Below are 21,037 nucleotides of genomic sequence, written 5' to 3'. Positions count from 1 at the left end.
TTGGAAGAGGTTGGGAAAAAATTTATATTTCTAGTTTTCCTAACTTTTTTATTATTAAATAATCAGAAGAAATGGCTAGCAAATACTTAACTTACTTGGTATATTTTTATTGTATTACTGTTTTTGTTTGCCCTGCAAGTAATATTATAAAGTTGTATCACCATCCTGCGGAAATCCCGTAACGGGATTGCAGAATTTATAAATAAATGCGGCAAAATGGAAGTTTAAATTAGTCAGAAAATAGCCATGTAGCCAACTTGAAATTTTCTTCGCCAGACACTGTCGTAATGTAGCCAATTTGGGGCAAAGTACCTCCCAACGGCAACCCTGGAGTAGACTGAGATAGCTTCGCTGAGAAAGACAGAGGTCACAAGGGAAGTCACATAATAGCTAAGAAAGGAAAGAAAAAAGATGATTCGATAAGCACGACAATAATAGATACAAGACACGTGAAGGTTTCCTCATATAAGTGGCAGTGTTCCTATTGTTGCGACAGTGCCCACTAACAATTCCCCCACTCGACGAGATCACGGACGTGGTACAGCACATCGTGTCGACATCGTTGTTCTTGATAACGCCGTACTAATTCAATCGCGCACTTCCACTTATGAGGGAAGTTGCTATTGGCCTCACTGTAAAAACAAACGTTTCAAGTGGCCTGGCAACCATGACGGAAAAAAAAATATAGGAGGGAGCACGCCTAGCGTCCACAAGCCAATCTCATCTGAAGCAGCTTGCTCCTCGCGTTCATGACACTCTTCCCATGATGCTCCTGTTTCACTTCCTTTTTCGGTGGGTTCATGAACAAAAACAAAAATGGACGTGCGCGCGCGCCTAGCGTCCACAAGCCAACCTCCTCGGACGCCGCTCTCCCCCTCGTTCTCTATACGCTGGTCACAATTCCCAGCATGCTCCTGTTTCATTTTTTATGGCTGGGCTTCAAAATTTTCCCGTGATGCTCCCTCCTAGTTCTTTTTCCTCCATGCTGGCAACAGACTCGTACGGCCATTTTTTTAACACGAAAGTGTTTTATGCCGGTGTCCACCAAGACTTCACTGACGTATTTCCGTCGCGGATATGGCGCAGTAAAATGTGCACTAATAGATGCCAAAGAAAAGAACTAGAAGAAAAAGTTCCGTCTCTGGGAATCGAAACCATAACCTCTCGCTCTACAGCGCGCAGCGCTAAATGACTCAGCCACAAAGCGTACATTCTTCAGCATACTAATGGCGAGCTAATTATATACACCATTTACCGCTGGCGGTACTCGGAGCTCGGTGACACTTCAGCGTGTTCTGGTTATCCCCAGCGAGATGACGCGAAGGGCGCTTTAAAGGTCGTCGCCCCGCTCATTGCGATGCGCGCTCGACAGGGCGTGGTCGCCCGTGCGCGCGCGCTTATCTCGTGGTAGGCAGGTGGGGGCGGTTTATACGTCTTGTGCGTTCACCGCAAAGGTTGCGTTGAAGTTACAGAGCGCACGATGGTCACTTCGCTCGCTGCAGTGGCCGCGTTTCCGAAAGGAGCGCGCTGCTCAAACAAAAAAAGTAACAACAGTGTGGCAGTTGTTAGTTCGCGCTCGTCCTGAGTATACCTGTGTGTTCGTTTCGTGCGACTTTTTGTGTTTAGCGGTGCTATAGCTGCCAAACACCAATAGACATTGTACAAAGCTCTCATATATCAATGCCCAATAAACACGCGACTACCTCTGTGAATTGACACGTTTCACTTTCGTGTTATACCGATTCCTATGACGGAGGGATAAGCCATGTTTTTTTAAAGCCTACCGCATTTATTTGCATAATGCCGGCACCAGATAATGCTGTCAATGTGTCGCCTGGTGTTGGCTATATGCTGCGTTTTTAGCCGGCGGAATTTTTAGCCTACATAATTTAAACTTCAAGGAACGTTAGGTGAAGTAAAAGTTGAGCTTATTCTTCTTTGGCCTATTTATTTTTGACAAATGACCACTAATATTCTCAAGAACCTCCTTGATATAGATCAAGTAAGTCTCCCTCGTAGCCTTTAAAAAAAAGAAAAAAAAAAAACTCGCAATGGTCTCGTGTATTCGCCTAACATGACTCAAGGCGAAAGCTATCTCTTTTTTCTTCTCAGTCGACGCATTGATCCTCCCCCGCATCCCTCCTAGATATTTCTGCACCTAACGTGATTTTGCATTGCTTCCAGGATCGGAGGCATTGCAAGCTTTCCGCACACCTTGTTTCGCACTGCCTCCGAGATTGGCTCACCTTTAGACAAGCGACGATGTCATGTGATGACGTCATGTCCTGATGACGTCATGATGGCGTCACAAATTATGGCGACTTGTGACGTCATGATTTCATATGGTGACGTCATCACGCGACGATCTTTTTCACCACTCGCGTTGACGCCAACGGTCAATTTTCGCGTTTGATGAGGCATCCCAAGGCTCTGTAGCCTTAAAAAAGTAAGAAAAAAAAGGCGGCGTAGTGCATAAGACCCAGAGCTCAGCTATGGGGGGCATCGGGGCAGCGCCCTTCGCGACCCAAACACAATGGCAATTATTCAAAAGAGATACCACACGTGATGCTGGCCCAAAAAGCTGACCCAAAAAAAAGAAACAATTTTGTGGCCTATCTTATCGCCGCTTCTAACATTGCCCCCTGACCACGGCAGCCTCCGCGTCCCCACGACCCCCGCATATCGGCAGGATGTGTATGCACAATGGGACCAAGCGTTCATGAAGTCTCGTGAACCGCAGTTACCTCGTGACCTCGCCCCGCCGGCAGCTTTGAAAGTGAGAGCGAAATTGCGCACGTGATACAAGGTATGTGGATTAGGGGACCGAAAAAAGAACATGTGGCGTGAGCAAAGGCGACGATCGTACGAAAACGCAAACGTGCGCACACTTGCAACTATATAGCCTATCACGCGAAGATTCATGCGTCACTATCCCGTACGATGAGGATGTGAACATTGGTAGTGCACCAAAAATAAAGCCCGTTACAAAAAAAAAAAACAAGTCACAGAGTTGCTTACGCATTCACTTAGGACGACTCGAAGGTGAAAGCCATCTTCCTCTCAATCAATGTATTTAAAGCCCCTTAGATGTATTGATGCTGCCCCACCACCCTCCTGAAGATTTCCGCACCTCGCGTGGTTTTGCACTACCTCCAGGATCGGAGGCACTTCACCTGCTTTTGCACTGCCTCCGTGATCGGCCCATCTCTGACCAACGATGCCATGTGATGACGCCACCATGTGACGTCACAATCTGATGACGTCACAATCTGTTGCCAATCTGTGACGTCATGATGACGTCATATAGTGAAGTCATCGCGTTGACGCCGCCGACGCGGGACGCCGGCCAATTTTCGCGTTTGATGAGGCATCTAAGGCTTTCTCGGTAATAAAGCTCCACGGCGATATAGAAGCGCGGCGGCACGCCTACCACTCACGCGAGTCGTGCTAGATAACACTACGCACAATGCGAATTAGAGATTCGTTTTTCCTATCGAACATATTACGTGGCTGAGCAGTTATGCCAGACGCGAGTCGTGCTAGATCCGTTCAAAGCGCAAGCACTTCCTCTCACAGTGAAGTGTATCCAACCAACTCGCCCACCTTTCCGTTATACTGCACTTTCTCTCAGCTATTTTAAACACTACGCACAATGCGAATTAGAGGTTCGTTTTTCCTATCGGACATATTACGTGGCTGAGCGGTTATGCCAGACGCGAGTCGTGCTAGATCCGTTCAAAGCGCAAGCACTTTCTCTCACAGTGAAGTGTATCCAACCAACTCGCCCACCTTTCCGTTATACTGCACTTTCTCTCAGCTATTTTAAACACTACGCACAATGCGAATTAGAGGTTCGTTTTCCTATCGAACATATTACGTGGCTGAGCAGTTATGTCAGATGCGAGTCGTGCTAGATCCGTTCTAAGCGCAAGCACTTCCTCTCACAGTGAAGTGTATCCAACCAACTCGCCCACCTTTCCGTTATACTGCACTTTCTCTCAGCTATTTTAAACACTACGCACAATGCGAATTCGAGGTTCGTTTTTCCTATCGAACATATTACGTGGCTGAGCAGTTATGTCAGACGCGAGTCGTGCTAGATCCGTTCAAAGCGCAAGCACTTTCTCTCACAGTGAAGTGTATCCAACCAACTCGCCCACCTTTCCGTTATACTCCACTTTCTCTCAGCTATTTTAAACACTACGCACAATGCGAATTAGAGGTTCGTTTTTCCTATCGAACATATTACGTGGCTGAGCAGTTATGTCAGACGCGAGTCGTGCTAGATCCGTTCAAAGCGCAAGCACTTTCTCTCACAGTGAAGTGTATCCAACCAACTCGCCCACCTTTCCGTTATACTCCACTTTCTCTCAGCTATTTTAAACACTACGCACAATGCGAATTAGAGGTTCGTTTTTCCTATCGAACATATTACGTGGCTGAGCAGTTATGTCAGACGCGAGTCGTGCTAGATCCGTTCTAAGCGCAAGCACTTCCTCTCACAGTGAAGTGTATCCAACCAACTCGCCCACCTTTCCGTTATACTGCACTTTCTCTCAGCTATTTTAAACACTACGCACAATGCGAATTCGAGGTTCGTTTTTTCCTATCGAACATATTACGTGGCTGAGCAGTTATGTCAGACGCGAGTCGTGCTAGATCCGTTCAAAGCGCAAGCACTTTCTCTCACAGTGAAGTGTATCCAACCAACTCGCCCACCTTTCCGTTATACTCCACTTTCTCTCAGCTATTTTAAACACTACGCACAATGCGAATTAGAGGTTCGTTTTTCCTATCGAACATATTACGTGGCTGAGCAGTTATGTCAGACGCGAGTCGTGCTAGATCCGTTCAAAGCGCAAGCACTTCCTCTCACAGTGAAGTGTATCCAACCAACTCGCCCACCTTTCCGTTATACTGCACTTTCTCTCAGCTATTTTAAACACTACGCACAATGCGAATTCGAGGTTCGTTTTTCCTATCGAACATATTACGTGGCTGAGCAGTTATGTCAGACGCGAGTCGTGCTAGATCCGTTCAAAGCGCAAGCACTTTCTCTCACAGTGAAGTGTATCCAACCAACTCGCCCACCTTTCCGTTATACTCCACTTTCTCTCAGCTATTTTAAACACTACGCACAATGCGAATTAGAGGTTCGTTTTTCCTATCGAACATATTACGTGGCTGAGCAGTTATGTCAGACGCGAGTCGTGCTAGATCCGTTCTAAGCGCAAGCACTTCCTCTCACAGTGAAGTGTATCCAACCAACTCGCCCACCTTTCCGTTATACTGCACTTTCTCTCAGCTATTTTAAACACTACGCACAATGCGAATTCGAGGTTCGTTTTTCCTATCGAACATATTACGTGGCTGAGCAGTTATGTCAGACGCGAGTCGTGCTAGATCCGTTCAAAGCGCAAGCACTTTCTCTCACAGTGAAGTGTATCCAACCAACTCGCCCACCTTTCCGTTATACTCCACTTTCTCTCAGCTATTTTAAACACTACGCACAATGCGAATTAGAGGTTCGTTTTTCCTATCGAACATATTACGTGGCTGAGCAGTTATGTCAGACGCGAGTCGTGCTAGATCCGTTCAAAGCGCAAGCACTTCCTCTCACAGTGAAGTGTATCCAACCAACTCGCCCACCTTTCCGTTATACTGCACTTTCTCTCAGCTATTTTAAACACTACGCACAATGCGAATTCGAGGTTCGTTTTTCCTATCGAACATATTACGTGGCTGAGCAGTTATGTCAGACGCGAGTCGTGCTAGATCCGTTCAAAGCGCAAGCACTTTCTCTCACAGTGAAGTGTATCCAACCAACTCGCCCACCTTTCCGTTATACTCCACTTTCTCTCAGCTATTTTAAACACTACGCACAATGCGAATTAGAGGTTCGTTTTTCCTATCGAACATATTACGTGGCTGAGCAGTTATGTCAGACGCGAGTCGTGCTAGATCCGTTCTAAGCGCAAGCACTTCCTCTCACAGTGAAGTGTATCCAACCAACTCGCCCACCTTTCCGTTATACTGCACTTTCTCTCAGCTATTTTAAACACTACGCACAATGCGAATTCGAGGTTCGTTTTTCCTATCGAACATATTACGTGGCTGAGCAGTTATGTCAGACGCGAGTCGTGCTAGATCCGTTCAAAGCGCAAGCACTTTCTCTCACAGTGAAGTGTATCCAACCAACTCGCCCACCTTTCCGTTATACTCCACTTTCTCTCAGCTATTTTAAACACTACGCACAATGCGAATTAGAGGTTCGTTTTTCCTATCGAACATATTACGTGGCTGAGCAGTTATGTCAGACGCGAGTCGTGCTAGATCCGTTCAAAGCGCAAGCACTTCCTCTCACAGTGAAGTGTATCCAACCAATTCGCCCACCTTTCCGTTATACTGCACTTTCTCTCAGCTATTTTAAACACTACGCACAATGCGAATTAGAGGTTCGTTTTCCTATCGAACATATTACGTGGCTGAGCAGTTATGTCAGACGCGAGTCGTGCTAGATCCGTTCAAAGCGCAAGCACTTTCTCTCACAGTGAAGTGTATCCAACCAACTCGCCCACCTTTCCGTTATACTGCACTTTCTCTCAGCTATTTTAAACACTACGCACAATGCGAATTAGAGGTTCGTTTTTCCTATCGAACATATTACGTGGCTGAGCAGTTATGTCAGATGCGAGTCGTGCTAGATCCGTTCGAAGCGCAGGGACTTTCTCTCACAGTGAAGTGTATCCAACCAACTCGCCCACCTTTCCGTTATACTGCACTTTCTCTCAGCTATTTTAAACACTACGCACAATGCGAATTCGAGGTTCGTTTTTCCTATCGAACATATTACGTGGCTGAGCAGTTATGTCAGACGCGAGTCGTGCTAGATCCGTTCAAAGCGCAAGCACTTTCTCTCACAGTGAAGTGTATCCAACCAACTCGCCCACCTTTCCGTTATACTACACTTTCTCTCAGCTATTTTAAACACTACGCACAATGCGAATTAGAGGTTCGTTTTTCCTATCGAACATATTACGTGGCTGAGCAGTTATGTCAGACGCGAGTCGTGCTAGATCCGTTCAAAGCGCAAGCACTTTCTCTCACAGTGAAGTGTATCCAACCAACTCGCCCACCTTTCCGTTATACTCCACTTTCTCTCAGCTATTTTAAACACTACGCACAATGCGAATTAGAGGTTCGTTTTTCCTATCGAACATATTACGTGGCTGAGCAGTTATGTCAGACGCGAGTCGTGCTAGATCCGTTCAAAGCGCAAGCACTTTCTCTCACAGTGAAGTGTATCCAACCAACTCGCCCACCTTTCCGTTATACTGCACTTTCTCTCAGCTATTTTAAACACTACGCACAATGCGAATTAGAGGTTCGTTTTTCCTATCGAACATATTACGTGGCTGAGCAGTTATGTCAGATGCGAGTCGTGCTAGATCCGTTCGAAGCGCAGGGACTTTCTCTCACAGTGAAGTGTATCCAACCAACTCGCCCACCTTTCCGTTATACTGCACTTTCTCTCAGCTATTTTAAACACTACGCACAATGCGAATTCGAGGTTCGTTTTTCCTATCGAACATATTACGTGGCTGAGCAGTTATGTCAGACGCGAGTCGTGCTAGATCCGTTCAAAGCGCAAGCACTTTCTCTCACAGTGAAGTGTATCCAACCAACTCGCCCACCTTTCCGTTATACTACACTTTCTCTCAGCTATTTTAAACACTACGCACAATGCGAATTAGAGGTTCGTTTTTCCTATCGAACATATTACGTGGCTGAGCAGTTATGTCAGACGCGAGTCGTGCTAGATCCGTTCAAAGCGCAAGCACTTTCTCTCACAGTGAAGTGTATCCAACCAACTCGCCCACCTTTCCGTTATACTCCACTTTCTCTCAGCTATTTTAAACACTACGCACAATGCGAATTAGAGGTTCGTTTTTCCTATCGAACATATTACGTGGCTGAGCAGTTATGTCAGACGCGAGTCGTGCTAGATCCGTTCAAAGCGCAAGCACTTTCTCTCACAGTGAAGTGTATCCAACCAACTCGCCCACCTTTCCGTTATACTCCACTTTCTCTCAGCTATTTTAAACACTACGCACAATGCGAATTAGAGGTTCGTTTTTCCTATCGAACATATTACGTGGCTGAGCAGTTATGTCAGACGCGAGTCGTGCTAGATCCGTTCAAAGCGCAAGCACTTCCTCTCACAGTGAAGTGTATCCAACCAACTCGCCCACCTTTCCGTTATACTGCACTTTCTCTCAGCTATTTTAAACACTACGCACAATGCGAATTCGAGGTTCGTTTTTCCTATCGAACATATTACGTGGCTGAGCAGTTATGTCAGACGCGAGTCGTGCTAGATCCGTTCAAAGCGCAAGCACTTTCTCTCACAGTGAAGTGTATCCAACCAACTCGCCCACCTTTCCGTTATACTGCACTTTCTCTCAGCTATTTTAAACACTACGCACAATGCGAATTAGAGGTTCGTTTTTCCTATCGAACATATTACGTGGCTGAGCAGTTATGTCAGACGCGAGTCGTGCTAGATCCGTTCAAAGCGCAAGCACTTCCTCTCACAGTGAAGTGTATCCAACCAACTCGCCCACCTTTCCGTTATACTGCACTTTCTCTCAGCTATTTTAAACACTACGCACAATGCGAATTAGAGGTTCGTTTTTCCTATCGAACATATTACGTGGCTGAGCAGTTATGTCAGACGCGAGTCGTGCTAGATCCGTTCAAAGCGCAAGCACTTTCTCTCACAGTGAAGTGTATCCAACCAACTCGCCCACCTTTCCGTTATACTCCACTTTCTCTCAGCTATTTTAAACACTACGCACAATGCGAATTAGAGGTTCGTTTTTCCTATCGAACATATTACGTGGCTGAGCAGTTGTCAGACGCGAGTCGTGCTAGATCCGTTCGAAGCGCAAGCACTTCCTCTCACAGTGAAGTGTATCCAACCAACTCGCCCACCTTTCCGTTATACTGCACTTTCTCTCAGCTATTTTAAACACTACGCACAATGCGAATTAGAGGTTCGTTTTTCCTATCGAACATATTACGTGGCTGAGCAGTTATGTCAGATGCGAGTCGTGCTAGATCCGTTCGAAGCGCAAGCACTTTCTCTCACAGTGAAGTGTATCCAACCAACTCGCCCACCTTTCCGTTATACTGCACTTTCTCTCAGCTATTTTAAACACTACGCACAATGCGAATTCGAGGTTCGTTTTTCCTATCGAACATATTACGTGGCTGAGCAGTTATGTCAGACGCGAGTCGTGCTAGATCCGTTCAAAGCGCAAGCACTTTCTCTCACAGTGAAGTGTATCCAACCAACTCGCCCACCTTTCCGTTATACTGCACTTTCTCTCAGCTATTTTAAACACTACGCACAATGCGAATTCGAGGTTCGTTTTTCCTATCGAACATATTACGTGGCTGAGCAGTTATGTCAGACGCGAGTCGTGCTAGATCCGTTCAAAGCGCAAGCACTTTCTCTCACAGTGAAGTGTATCCAACCAACTCGCCCACCTTTCCGTTATACTGCACTTTCTCTCAGCTATTTTAAACACTACGCACAATGCGAATTAGAGGTTCGTTTTTCCTATCGAACATATTACGTGGCTGAGCAGTTATGTCAGACGCGAGTCGTGCTAGATCCGTTCAAAGCGCAAGCACTTTCTCTCACAGTGAAGTGTATCCAACCAACTCGCCCACCTTTCCGTTATACTGCACTTTCTCTCAGCTATTTTAAACACTACGCACAATGCGAATTCGAGGTTCGTTTTTCCTATCGAACATATTACGTGGCTGAGCAGTTATGTCAGACGCGAGTCGTGCTAGATCCGTTCAAAGCGCAAGCACTTTCTCTCACAGTGAAGTGTATCCAACCAACTCGCCCACCTTTCCGTTATACTCCACTTTCTCTCAGCTATTTTAAACACTACGCACAATGCGAATTAGAGGTTCGTTTTTCCTATCGAACATATTACGTGGCTGAGCAGTTGTCAGACGCGAGTCGTGCTAGATCCGTTCGAAGCGCAAGCACTTCCTCTCACAGTGAAGTGTATCCAACCAACTCGCCCACCTTTCCGTTATACTGCACTTTCTCTCAGCTATTTTAAACACTACGCACAATGCGAATTAGAGGTTCGTTTTTCCTATCGAACATATTACGTGGCTGAGCAGTTATGTCAGATGCGAGTCGTGCTAGATCCGTTCGAAGCGCAAGCACTTTCTCTCACAGTGAAGTGTATCCAACCAACTCGCCCACCTTTCCGTTATACTGCACTTTCTCTCAGCTATTTTAAACACTACGCACAATGCGAATTCGAGGTTCGTTTTTCCTATCGAACATATTACGTGGCTGAGCAGTTATGTCAGACGCGAGTCGTGCTAGATCCGTTCAAAGCGCAAGCACTTTCTCTCACAGTGAAGTGTATCCAACCAACTCGCCCACCTTTCCGTTATACTGCACTTTCTCTCAGCTATTTTAAACACTACGCACAATGCGAATTAGAGGTTCGTTTTTCCTATCGAACATATTACGTGGCTGAGCAGTTATGTCAGACGCGAGTCGTGCTAGATCCGTTCAAAGCGCAAGCACTTCCTCTCACAGTGAAGTGTATCCAACCAACTCGCCCACCTTTCCGTTATACTGCACTTTCTCTCAGCTATTTTAAACACTACGCACAATGCGAATTAGAGGTTCGTTTTTCCTATCGAACATATTACGTGGCTGAGCAGTTATGTCAGATGCGAGTCGTGCTAGATCCGTTCGAAGCGCAAGCACTTTCTCTCACAGTGAAGTGTATCCAACCAACTCGCCCACCTTTCCGTTATACTGCACTTTCTCTCAGCTATTTTAAACACTACGCACAATGCGAATTAGAGGTTCGTTTTTCCTATCGAACATATTACGTGGCTGAGCAGTTATGTCAGACGCGAGTCGTGCTAGATCCGTTCGAAGCGCAAGCACTTCCTCTCACAGTGAAGTGTATCCAACCAACTCGCCCACCTTTCCGTTATACTGCACTTTCTCTCAGCTATTTTAAACACTACGCACAATGCGAATTAGAGGTTCGTTTTTCCTATCGAACATATTACGTGGCTGAGCAGTTATGTCAGACGCGAGTCGTGCTAGATCCGTTCGAAGCGCAAGCACTTCCTCTCACAGTGAAGTGTATCCAACCAACTCGCCCACCTTTCCGTTATACTGCACTTTTTCTCAGCTATTTTAAACACTACGCACAATGCGAATTAGAGGTTCGTTTTTCCTATCGAACATATTACGTGGCTGAGCAGTTATGTCAGACGCGAGTCGTGCTAGATCCGTTCGAAGCGCAAGCACTTTCTCTCACAGTGAAGTGTATCCAACCAACTCGCCCACCTTTCCGTTATACTGCACTTTCTCTCAGCTATTTTAAACACTACGCACAATGCGAATTAGAGGTTCGTTTTTCCTATCGAACATATTACGTGGCTGAGCAGTTATGTCAGACGCGAGTCGTGCTAGATCCGTTCGAAGCGCAAGCACTTCCTCTTACAGTGAAGTGTATCCAACCAACTCGCCCACCTTTCCGTTATACTGCACTTTCTCTCAGCTATTTTAAACACTACGCACAATGCGAATTAGAGGTTCGTTTTTCCTATCGAACATATTACGTGGCTGAGCAGTTATGTCAGACGCGAGTCGTGCTAGATCCGTTCGAAGCGCAAGCACTTTCTCTCACAGTGAAGTGTATCCAACCAACTCGCCCACCTTTCCGTTATACTGCACTTTCTCTCAGCTATTTTAAACACTACGCACAATGCGAATTAGAGGTTCGTTTTTCCTATCGAACATATTACGTGGCTGAGCAGTTATGTCAGACGCGAGTCGTGCTAGATCCGTTCGAAGCGCAAGCACTTCCTCTCACAGTGAAGTGTATCCAACCAACTCGCCCACCTTTCCGTTATACTGCACTTTCTCTCAGCTATTTTAAACACTACGCACAATGCGAATTAGAGGTTCGTTTTTCCTATCGAACATATTACGTGGCTGAGCAGTTATGTCAGACGCGAGTCGTGCTAGATCCGTTCGAAGCGCAAGCACTTTCTCTTACAGTGAAGTGTATCCAACCAACTCGCCCACCTTTCCGTTATACTGCACTTTCTCTCAGCTATTTTAAACACTACGCACAATGCGAATTAGAGGTTCGTTTTTCCTATCGAACATATTACGTGGCTGAGCAGTTATGTCAGACGCGAGTCGTGCTAGGTCCGTTCAAAGCGCAAGCACTTCCTCTCACAGTGAAGTGTATCCAACCAACTCGCCCACCTTTCCGTTATACTGCACTTTCTCTCAGCTATTTTAAACACTACGCACAATGCGAATTAGAGGTTCGTTTTTCCTATCGAACATATTACGTGGCTGAGCAGTTGTCAGACGCGAGTCGTGCTAGATCCGTTCGAAGCGCAAGCACTCTCACAGTGAAGTGTATCCAACCAACTCGCCCACCTTTCCGTTATACTGCACTTTCTCTCAGCTATTTTAAACACTACGCACAATGCGAATTAGAGGTTCGTTTTTCCTATCGAACATATTACGTGGCTGAGCAGTTATGTCAGACGCGAGTCGTGCTAGGTCCGTTCAAAGCGCAAGCACTTCCTCTCACAGTGAAGTGTATCCAACCAACTCGCCCACCTTTCCGTTATACTGCACTTTCTCTCAGCTATTTTAAACACTACGCACAATGCGAATTAGAGGTTCGTTTTTCCTATCGAACATATTACGTGGCTGAGCAGTTGTCAGACGCGAGTCGTGCTAGATCCGTTCGAAGCGCAAGCACTCTCACAGTGAAGTGTATCCAACCAACTCGCCCACCTTTCCGTTATACTGCACTTTCTCTCAGCTATTTTAAACACTACGCACAATGCGAATTAGAGGTTCGTTTTTCCTATCGAACATATTACGTGGCTGAGCAGCAGTTATACCAGAATCTCTGAAAAAAATTTGCCAGGACGTTCACGTTTCTACCTAAAACCAGCGACGCGAACGTCAGTCTGTATGGAAAGAAAAGCCTCGTACACGCACGCCTCATACACGCATCGTGTATGAGGCGAGCACCAGTCAATGCTGGACACCGTCCCCCATCGTGGCGATTTCCAAGGCGAGGCTAATGCTATATCTCTCCGATTCAGGGTCAGCGATCGCCGGCCCCGCCCTCCCACTCACGGTACATTACTTTTTTTTTTTTTTTCTGGAGAAGCGGCCGCCTTACTTCGATGTCATGCGAGTCGCTTTGAAGGTGCAGGAGCGCGGGCCCGCAGGGCCAGTTCCACCCAATTTTAGCGAAGGCTGGGGTACTATTACCACGACGCCGAGATCCGCAAGTGTACAGACCAGAAGTTAAGCATATACGATACACAGGAAGCGGAAATGGAGTGACGACTGGAAGCAGAAACCGAAAGTGAACGTAAGGCTGGAAGTATAGTGGCTAGAAAACCTTTCTAGCTACTGTACTGTAATGCGCTCCCAAAAGTCACTCGGATGACTGGAAGTGGCATAACGGAAATTAGGCATGGCTCGCCATCCGTACGGCTAGCGAAGCTATGCGCAGGCGGCAGTGCGACGTGTTTCCGTACCCTAAAGAGCCGCAGCCCCGAAGGTCGCGGGATCGAACTCACGGCCGTGGCGGTCGCATTTCGGTGGAGGCGAAATGGTAGAGGCCCGTGTACTGTACGCTGTCAGTGTACGTTAAAGAACGTCAGATGGTCCAAATTTCCGGAGCCCTCCACTACGGCGTCCCTCAATCATATCGTGGCTTTGGGACGTAAAACCCCACATATTAGTAGTAGTAGCAGCAGCAGCAGCAGCAGCAGTAGTGGTGGTGGTGGTAGTAGTAGTAATAGTAGTAGTAGTAGCGCGGGGGGATAAACTGCATTCGGGTGGCCATGACGGGATGAAGTACGATGCAAGGGTTCGTTTTGGGACATGAAGTTTCCAAAAACTATTACTTTAAAGTAGTAGTAGTAGTAGTGGTAGTGGTGGTAGTAGTAGTAGTAGTAGTAGTAGTAGTAGTAGTAGTAGTAGTAGTAGTAGTAGTAGTAGTGCGGGGGGATAAACTGCATTCGGGTGGCCATGACGAGATGAAGTACGATGCAAGGGTTCGTTTTGGGACATGAAGTTTCCAAAAACTATTACTTTAAAGTAGTAGTAGTAGTAGTAGTAGTAGTAGTAGTAGTAGTAGTAGTAGTAGTAGTAGTAGTAGTAGTAGTAGTGGTAGTAGTAGTTATGTACTGTAGTAGTAGTAGTAGTTGCTGAAGGTGTAGCAGATCGTCTGAAAAAAAATTGCGAATAACACTTTTTTGAGAAAAGTTTTATATTCAGCGTCAAAAAACCTGTCTTGGTGGTCGGACCCTGACTAAAAATATCCACGATACTTCATTTGAAATCTCTATGTGTTAGTTGAACATAGGCAAAGTTACAAAAGGGTATAATTTTTTTAGCTTGAGAAATATTTTTTGAAATTTTGTATCTCCACCAGCTTTTCGCCGACGTAACTCAAGCGGCATGAAGCATTCGCAACGGCAATCTTCAGCCCATGCCCACTGACCTGGGATGCAGACGTCAAACATGGTGCTGTCTATAAAGCGATGGAAAAGGAAATGAGTTTGTTTGACGTCTGCATCCCAGGTCAGTGGGTATGGGCTGAAGATTGCCATTGCCAATGCTTCATGCCGCTTGAGTTACGTCGGCGAAAAGCTGGTGGAGATACAAAATTTCAAAAAAAATGTTTCTCATGTTAAAAAATAATACCGTTACAGAAAGTGAACAAGATACGGGCACACGTTGCGCTGCGCATCTGAGCGTTGGCTGAAAGACAAAGCTGCGAATGAGCTTCGCTCTCCCTCTCTCTCTTTATATATATATATATATATATATATATATATATATATATATATATATATATATATATATAATTCAGAAGAAAGTTCTGAAGGTCCGGTGCACATGTAGTTGAAGAAATGAAGGAGCACACTTACGAAAATTGCATATTTTTACTCATTTACGTTTCGGCCGTGGTACGACCTTCGTCAGAATGACTTTGACGAAGGCCGTGCCACGGCCGAAACGTAAATGAGAAAATATGCAATTTTCGTAAGTGGAGGTGCACAGGGTTTGGGTAGGAGTTTGTTTGTAGCTGTCGGAATTCAGATGCTTGCTTCCTGACTAGACCACAGGAGCTATCCACACCTATACCCGGACAACAGATGTAAACTATGCACAACAGAAAGGGCTTCGTATAAACATATACTGTGGGAATGCCCCAACCTATCAACAAGTTCTCCTGAGGCCCTCCGGGAGCGGTGGCGGCTAGTGCTGCTCAGCTCGGAGGTCGAAGACCAAAGATGGGCCATCCAGCAGGCCAGGGAGGCTATAGGGAGACAAGGTCTCCTGGTGTCTACCTGTGCGGTCTAACATGCCGGATCTCGTAATAAAGTTTATTCACTAACTCACTCACTCGTAAGTGTGCTCCTTCATTTCTTCAACTATATATATATATATATATATATATATATATATATATATATATATATATATATACATACACACACACACACACACACATTCCAACAGGGCGCGTAGGACTGCAGCTGCAGTTGTGTTTGTAGCTTGTAGCTTGTAGTTTACTGTCTGATCCGCTCGGATTCAGTGCGTGTACCACTGGGTGCATATACCACACAACTGCTCAGCAAGAACGCTAAATCGTGTATGCAGCACACAGTACTTGTGAACAGCGTGGGCGAGAACGCTACCGCCTAGCTTATACGTCCTTCGGCAGCGCCGGTTTAGCGTAGCCCGTGACAACGCATCCCTTCGCACTTCGTCACGTTTGCGAGCGTTTACTTTAGAGACCGCCCACAAACCTCCGCTTGGGACCGCGCATGCGCCTCGACAAGATGACGGCACGGCGACGTAAACGGCAAGAGCGCATCAAACATGCGACAGCTTTCCGACACTTGCCTTGCCAGGCCTCTGTGCGCATGCGTGAGAAAGAGAAGTCGCGATAGATCATGTATTCTGGAGAGCTTTGCTTTTTGAAGATTCCTCTACAGGTGCAACGAAGAAGGATGCAGACAACGCCCACAGGCATCGAAATGTCTATTTATTTATTTATTTATTTATTTATTTATTTATTTATTTATTTATTTATTTATTTATTTATTTATTTATTTATTTATTTATTTATTAAAGCAATGGTTCCTTCTGAGCGATAATCGCAGTGAAGTTCTTAGTACATTTCGATGCTACTAAATTTTAGCCCTACTAGCAAATTATTCGCATATTTCAGAGTGGTGTAGAATATGTTAACTTTTTCGTTTAATATAGGTATCTTAGAGAGTGCGCACGCAGGTTACAGATTTGTGAGATACCATTGTTCAGGAGCTGCAAAAGTTTTATCCCGTGCTTTACTTTTGCGATACGTATTCAAGGTTGTTCTCGGCATAAATATTTTGGCATAAACTATTTTTCATATATAACGTCCACAGATACTAACTTTTTTCTTTCAAATACGCAAGAAACTTAAATATACGCCGAGCAAAATTACGTTCTCTGTTACTATGTGTTTACAGAAAGTAGCTTCCGAGATAGAGCTAGCTGTCTTTATAACTCTGTTCGCCCACTGTTAAAAGAGCAGACAAAACGAAAAAAGAAATAATAAAAGGCCACTCAAGAAACGGGCAAAGGCGCGTCAACAGCGAGTACTTGAGAGGGCAAATTTTAGACGGCACAGTATCAATCCGCAGTCAAAAAGACAAGATATGGTCAACAATTACCGAACGCAAAAGCTCCAAGACCAAAAACACACGTCTTTTTACTTTATTTGACCTGTGCTGGCTTTGGTGACCTTGAAGAATAGCAGTACGCGCGAACTTGACCGTGTCGACGCCTTGCACTCGGATGCCGCAGCACAATAATGCAATAACACAATATTTGTTGGGGTCTTATGTACCAAAACCACCACATGATTTATAGGAACGCCGTAGTGGAGGGCTCCGGAAATTTTCACCATCTGGTGTTCTTTAACGTGGACCTAAATCTAAGCACACGGGCCTCAAGCCGCAGTACAAACGAAAGGACAGGGCCCGTATTCCCCAAAACGTCTTACGATAAAAATTTTCCTAAGAGAACATTTCAGCCAATCACAATGTGGGACAAATCATTAACGAAACGGGCTGACCAATGAGAAAAGGCGCTTACGATAGAGAAGTTTCGTTAATTCTGTCCCAGACTGAAGAAAACCAGCGCAAATTCCCCATAGAGATTACAGGTTTCACCGCTCAATTTAATCCAAGCGCCAGCCAATTTGACTGGCGCTTGGATAAAATTGAGTGGGAAAACCTGTAGAAAGGAGGGCAGCACCACGGCGCTGAACTTACAACTTTACTGGAAAGCATTGCATGTTTATATGCTCAGAACCACAGAAGTGCGCATGCGAGGGCACGGGTTCGATTCCCTGCCACGTCATCCTCACTTCAATGCGGGCTAAATGCGAAAACAATATAGGCATTAGAGCATGAAGACATTAAAAAATTACGTTAAATAAAAAAGAAAAACGCGCGTTCAGTTTTTTTCCCCCACAGCTGTTAACGTTCGGCAAAGCCGGCTTTTCTGCAGTAAGAGGGCTTATGCGGGAAAGTCGGATTCACGTGCTTCTTTCGTTTTTACAGGCGCGGGCGGACTACTTCCTATAGCTGGGATAAGTATCACTCGTAGACTTTAAAAAAATGACGAATAAAAATAGTTGACACAGATTAACATGTGCCCCTAGCTGTAAAAGAACGCGACTTTTTTCTTGTAGATTCAGAAATTAAAGGATGCCACGAGGTACGATTAGGAGAAAAAAATGTGTTTGCAATCGCGAATACAGTCATGACTGGCGTAGAAAAGATACCACTTCATATACTGAAACCAACTTTGACAGCTCGAGGTAAGGAAGCTTACACACACTCATACGCACCGCCTACTTCCATCAGTCGCAGAACTTGAAGCAAAGGCGTTGCTTTAAAAGATAACAGGATTTGAGCAAGTGAAAATAACCCTAAAAAGAAGCAGTAAAGCCTTGGTCACTAGTTTTAGTTATCTAAAACGGAAACAAAAAAGGCTAGAGAATTACGAGTACAAACCACTATCAGATAACGAGGCACGCCGTAGTGAGGGGCTCAAGATAAACTTTGACCACTCGGTATTCTTCAACGCATCACCCAAAACCTACACAAGTATTTGTGCTTTTCATTTGGCTCCGATCGAAATGCGGCCGCCGTGACTCGTATCTCATTTGTTACCTGGAGCTCAACAGCGCATGCGCAATAGCCACATGAATACTATACTGCAGGTGTTTCGGTTCGATCACCTGAGCACCGATTACTCCCGTTTCGAGAAATAAGGACTCAAAATGCACCACGAAATGCTGTCATTGTTCTACTTAAAAGTTATAAAGTTATCCCTACTACGTTCCTGTACATTGCGGAACAGTTTAAACTGGAACATCATTCCGTGTCGTTACTTATTTTGAGTACCTACTGCTCGAAACTATAGCTATAGTGCAAGGCGTTCAGTTCATATAGCATAACCGTGTTATAGTTTGAGTACTGGCTCACTTGAACTGTGCAATTACACCATGTCCCCTAAAATAATTGAAAGGCATTAAAAATCATTAAAAACTATTGTCACGTGGTATAGACGCGGTGAAGAAGGCGGTGGTCACAGTGCTGGAGACGAAACTCTTTAGTGGGCGAACCTTTGCCCAGAAGACACTGTACGCTGTACACTGATAGCGGCGAACCCAGTCGTCGGAATCCTTGTCGTCGGCGGAACGCGTCTTCTTTAATGGATCAGTGATCAAACCTTCCATAGTTATCGCTGGTGCTCGCGTAAGCTCTCGAATAATCTTGACTGTTCGCGTCCTGCACGAAATCTTCACAGAATGATCTCAAATAATCGCGAACCTTCGCAAACATTGCGGCGCGGCCTGCGCCGAGCGGTGCTGACAGCTTTTGTGGGAGAAACCCGTTAACATCAAAACAAAGAAATAAGGGCGCGTGGCACTATACTCTGAATTAGCGAACTGCATGTTGTACTAAAAATCGCTCACGTACGCTGCGATTATGAAATTATCAGCCACAATACTATCAGCCGACTGGCAGTTTGTGGCAGCTGGTCCACCGCATTTATTCGCACAATACCAGTATAATTGTACTGGTATTGTACGCTTGTACGATTCTTATAACCACGCGAGCCTGAAAATTTCTGCTAGCTATAGCTGCGCATGGCGACGTTTGCTTTAGCGACCATCGTCCGATCGCTAGAAATAACGCATTAGAAAGAAAACCATCCACGATTTAAAAGTAAATGAGATACAAGTGCGTGTTGGCTGCCCTATATACTTACTCGAGTGCCAGCGCTAATGGTTACAGTTGGCTACCATGGTAATTAGTGGTAATTATATGGGTCTCAACAGCGAGTTTGTACTGAATAGTAATAACTGTTGAATTTTTACGTCCAAAACCACGGTATGATTATGGGGGACGCCGTGGTGGAGGGAGGGCTCCGTTCATTTCAACCACCTGGGGTTCATGCATGGTTCATGTGCTTAGATTTATAAATCTAAGCACACGAGCCTCTAGCATTTTGCTTCCATCGAAATACGGCCGCCCAGGCCGGGATTCGATCTGCGACCTTCGGTTCAACAGTCGAGCCCCGTAACTATTAGACCACAGTGGCGGGTGTGTGTGCACTGAAGGTAGTTAGGAGCCAATATGGAGGTACGTGACAGGTGCACGTCAGTTTTGAGAGCGGTGCGTGTACTACTTACCTGCTTTGGGAAGAACGGCGCCTGCAGCGAGAAGCTCATGGCGGCGCAGAAGTTGCCAGAGTATATGAGCACGATGATGAGCCACTGCTTCCTGGTGATTGGAGGCAGACCGGTGGACTCGGTCTTGCTGAACCATGCTCTACTGGGCGCCGAATGTTGGACGAAGATCTCCTCCTGGATGTTGGGCGTTGCCACGGCGGTGTAGCTGCTCCAGAACGCCGCCTCCTTGGCGTCCATCTTCTCAGCGGACGTAAGCTGTTCTTTCATCAAGCAGACGCTAAAAAATTTCCCTTGGATAAGTACAGCGTTAAGGCGCGAGCGTCGCGTCTTATTGAAGTGCCGCCTGGATCGGCAAGTCGTGTGAAAATGCACTGCGGCACTCGCGGAATGTCGTCTGCTGCGAGACGTCTAGAAGTCTTCTGGACGTTACCGTGGCACACGGATGATGTCTACAAGTCCTCTAGAAGTCTTCTGCAAGCTGCAGTGGCGCTCGGAAGATGTCTAAGTCGTCTAGAGACGTCTAGAAGTCTTCTGGAAGCTGCCTTGAGGCTCGGAAGATGTTTGTAAGTCTTCTAGAGACGTCTAGAAGTCTTCTGTAAGCTGCCGTGGCGCTCGGAAGATGCCTGCAAGCCGTCTAGAGGTAGTTTGGAAAATGAGCGACGAAACTGTTTCACTCCACTTTAGCGTGAAGCTGACTTTAGCGTGACGGCTAGGAATGGGCGCTAAGAAATCAAGCCAATAACGCTATGGGACACGCAGTCAACCAAGTGGTTCCCGCGATTCGACGCGCCACCGCGACTGCACTCGGTACGAAATGTAGTAGAGACAAAATCAGTCCAAAACTTGACTTGAGTCTCGCTGAAGCTTCTTGGCCGAGTCGTGGTATAAACCGGTACACCAGGTCTAATTCTCGCGCACGGTCGCTAACTACACAAACGGTACACACGTTAGTACCAGGTAGCGTGCTCGTTTGACCGGTATTCCGAAATCACACATTCCGCCGGCCGGCGGCAGACGTCAAACACTTCAACGCTCGAGCCGCGGTTTCCCCAAGTTGCGCCAACAGGTCAGAGGTTCGATTCCAGCAGTGCTCTGCGGCGATGCCTTTCCGAAGCAAGTCTACGCATTTCCAGTGCACTCGTTTACCACGCCGC

General features: G+C 46.0%; 1 protein-coding gene across 1 annotated transcript in view; it reads right to left on the bottom strand.

Moving 5' to 3' along the window:
• LOC119401466 (MFS-type transporter SLC18B1) overlaps positions 1-21,037 on the bottom strand; it is a 53,195-nt gene extending 32,158 nt beyond the window's left edge. Inside the window, exon 1 of the mRNA XM_037668297.2 lies at positions 19,884-21,037. Within this exon, the coding sequence (XP_037524225.1) occupies positions 19,884-20,150 (267 nt within the window). The 5' untranslated portion in view covers positions 20,151-21,037. The remainder of the gene's footprint in view (positions 1-19,883) is intronic.

This window comes from Rhipicephalus sanguineus, chromosome 8 (assembly GCF_013339695.2).
Source record: "Rhipicephalus sanguineus isolate Rsan-2018 chromosome 8, BIME_Rsan_1.4, whole genome shotgun sequence".
NCBI lineage: Eukaryota > Metazoa > Arthropoda > Arachnida > Ixodida > Ixodidae > Rhipicephalus > Rhipicephalus sanguineus.
This window is presented reverse-complemented; position numbering and strand designations above follow the sequence as displayed.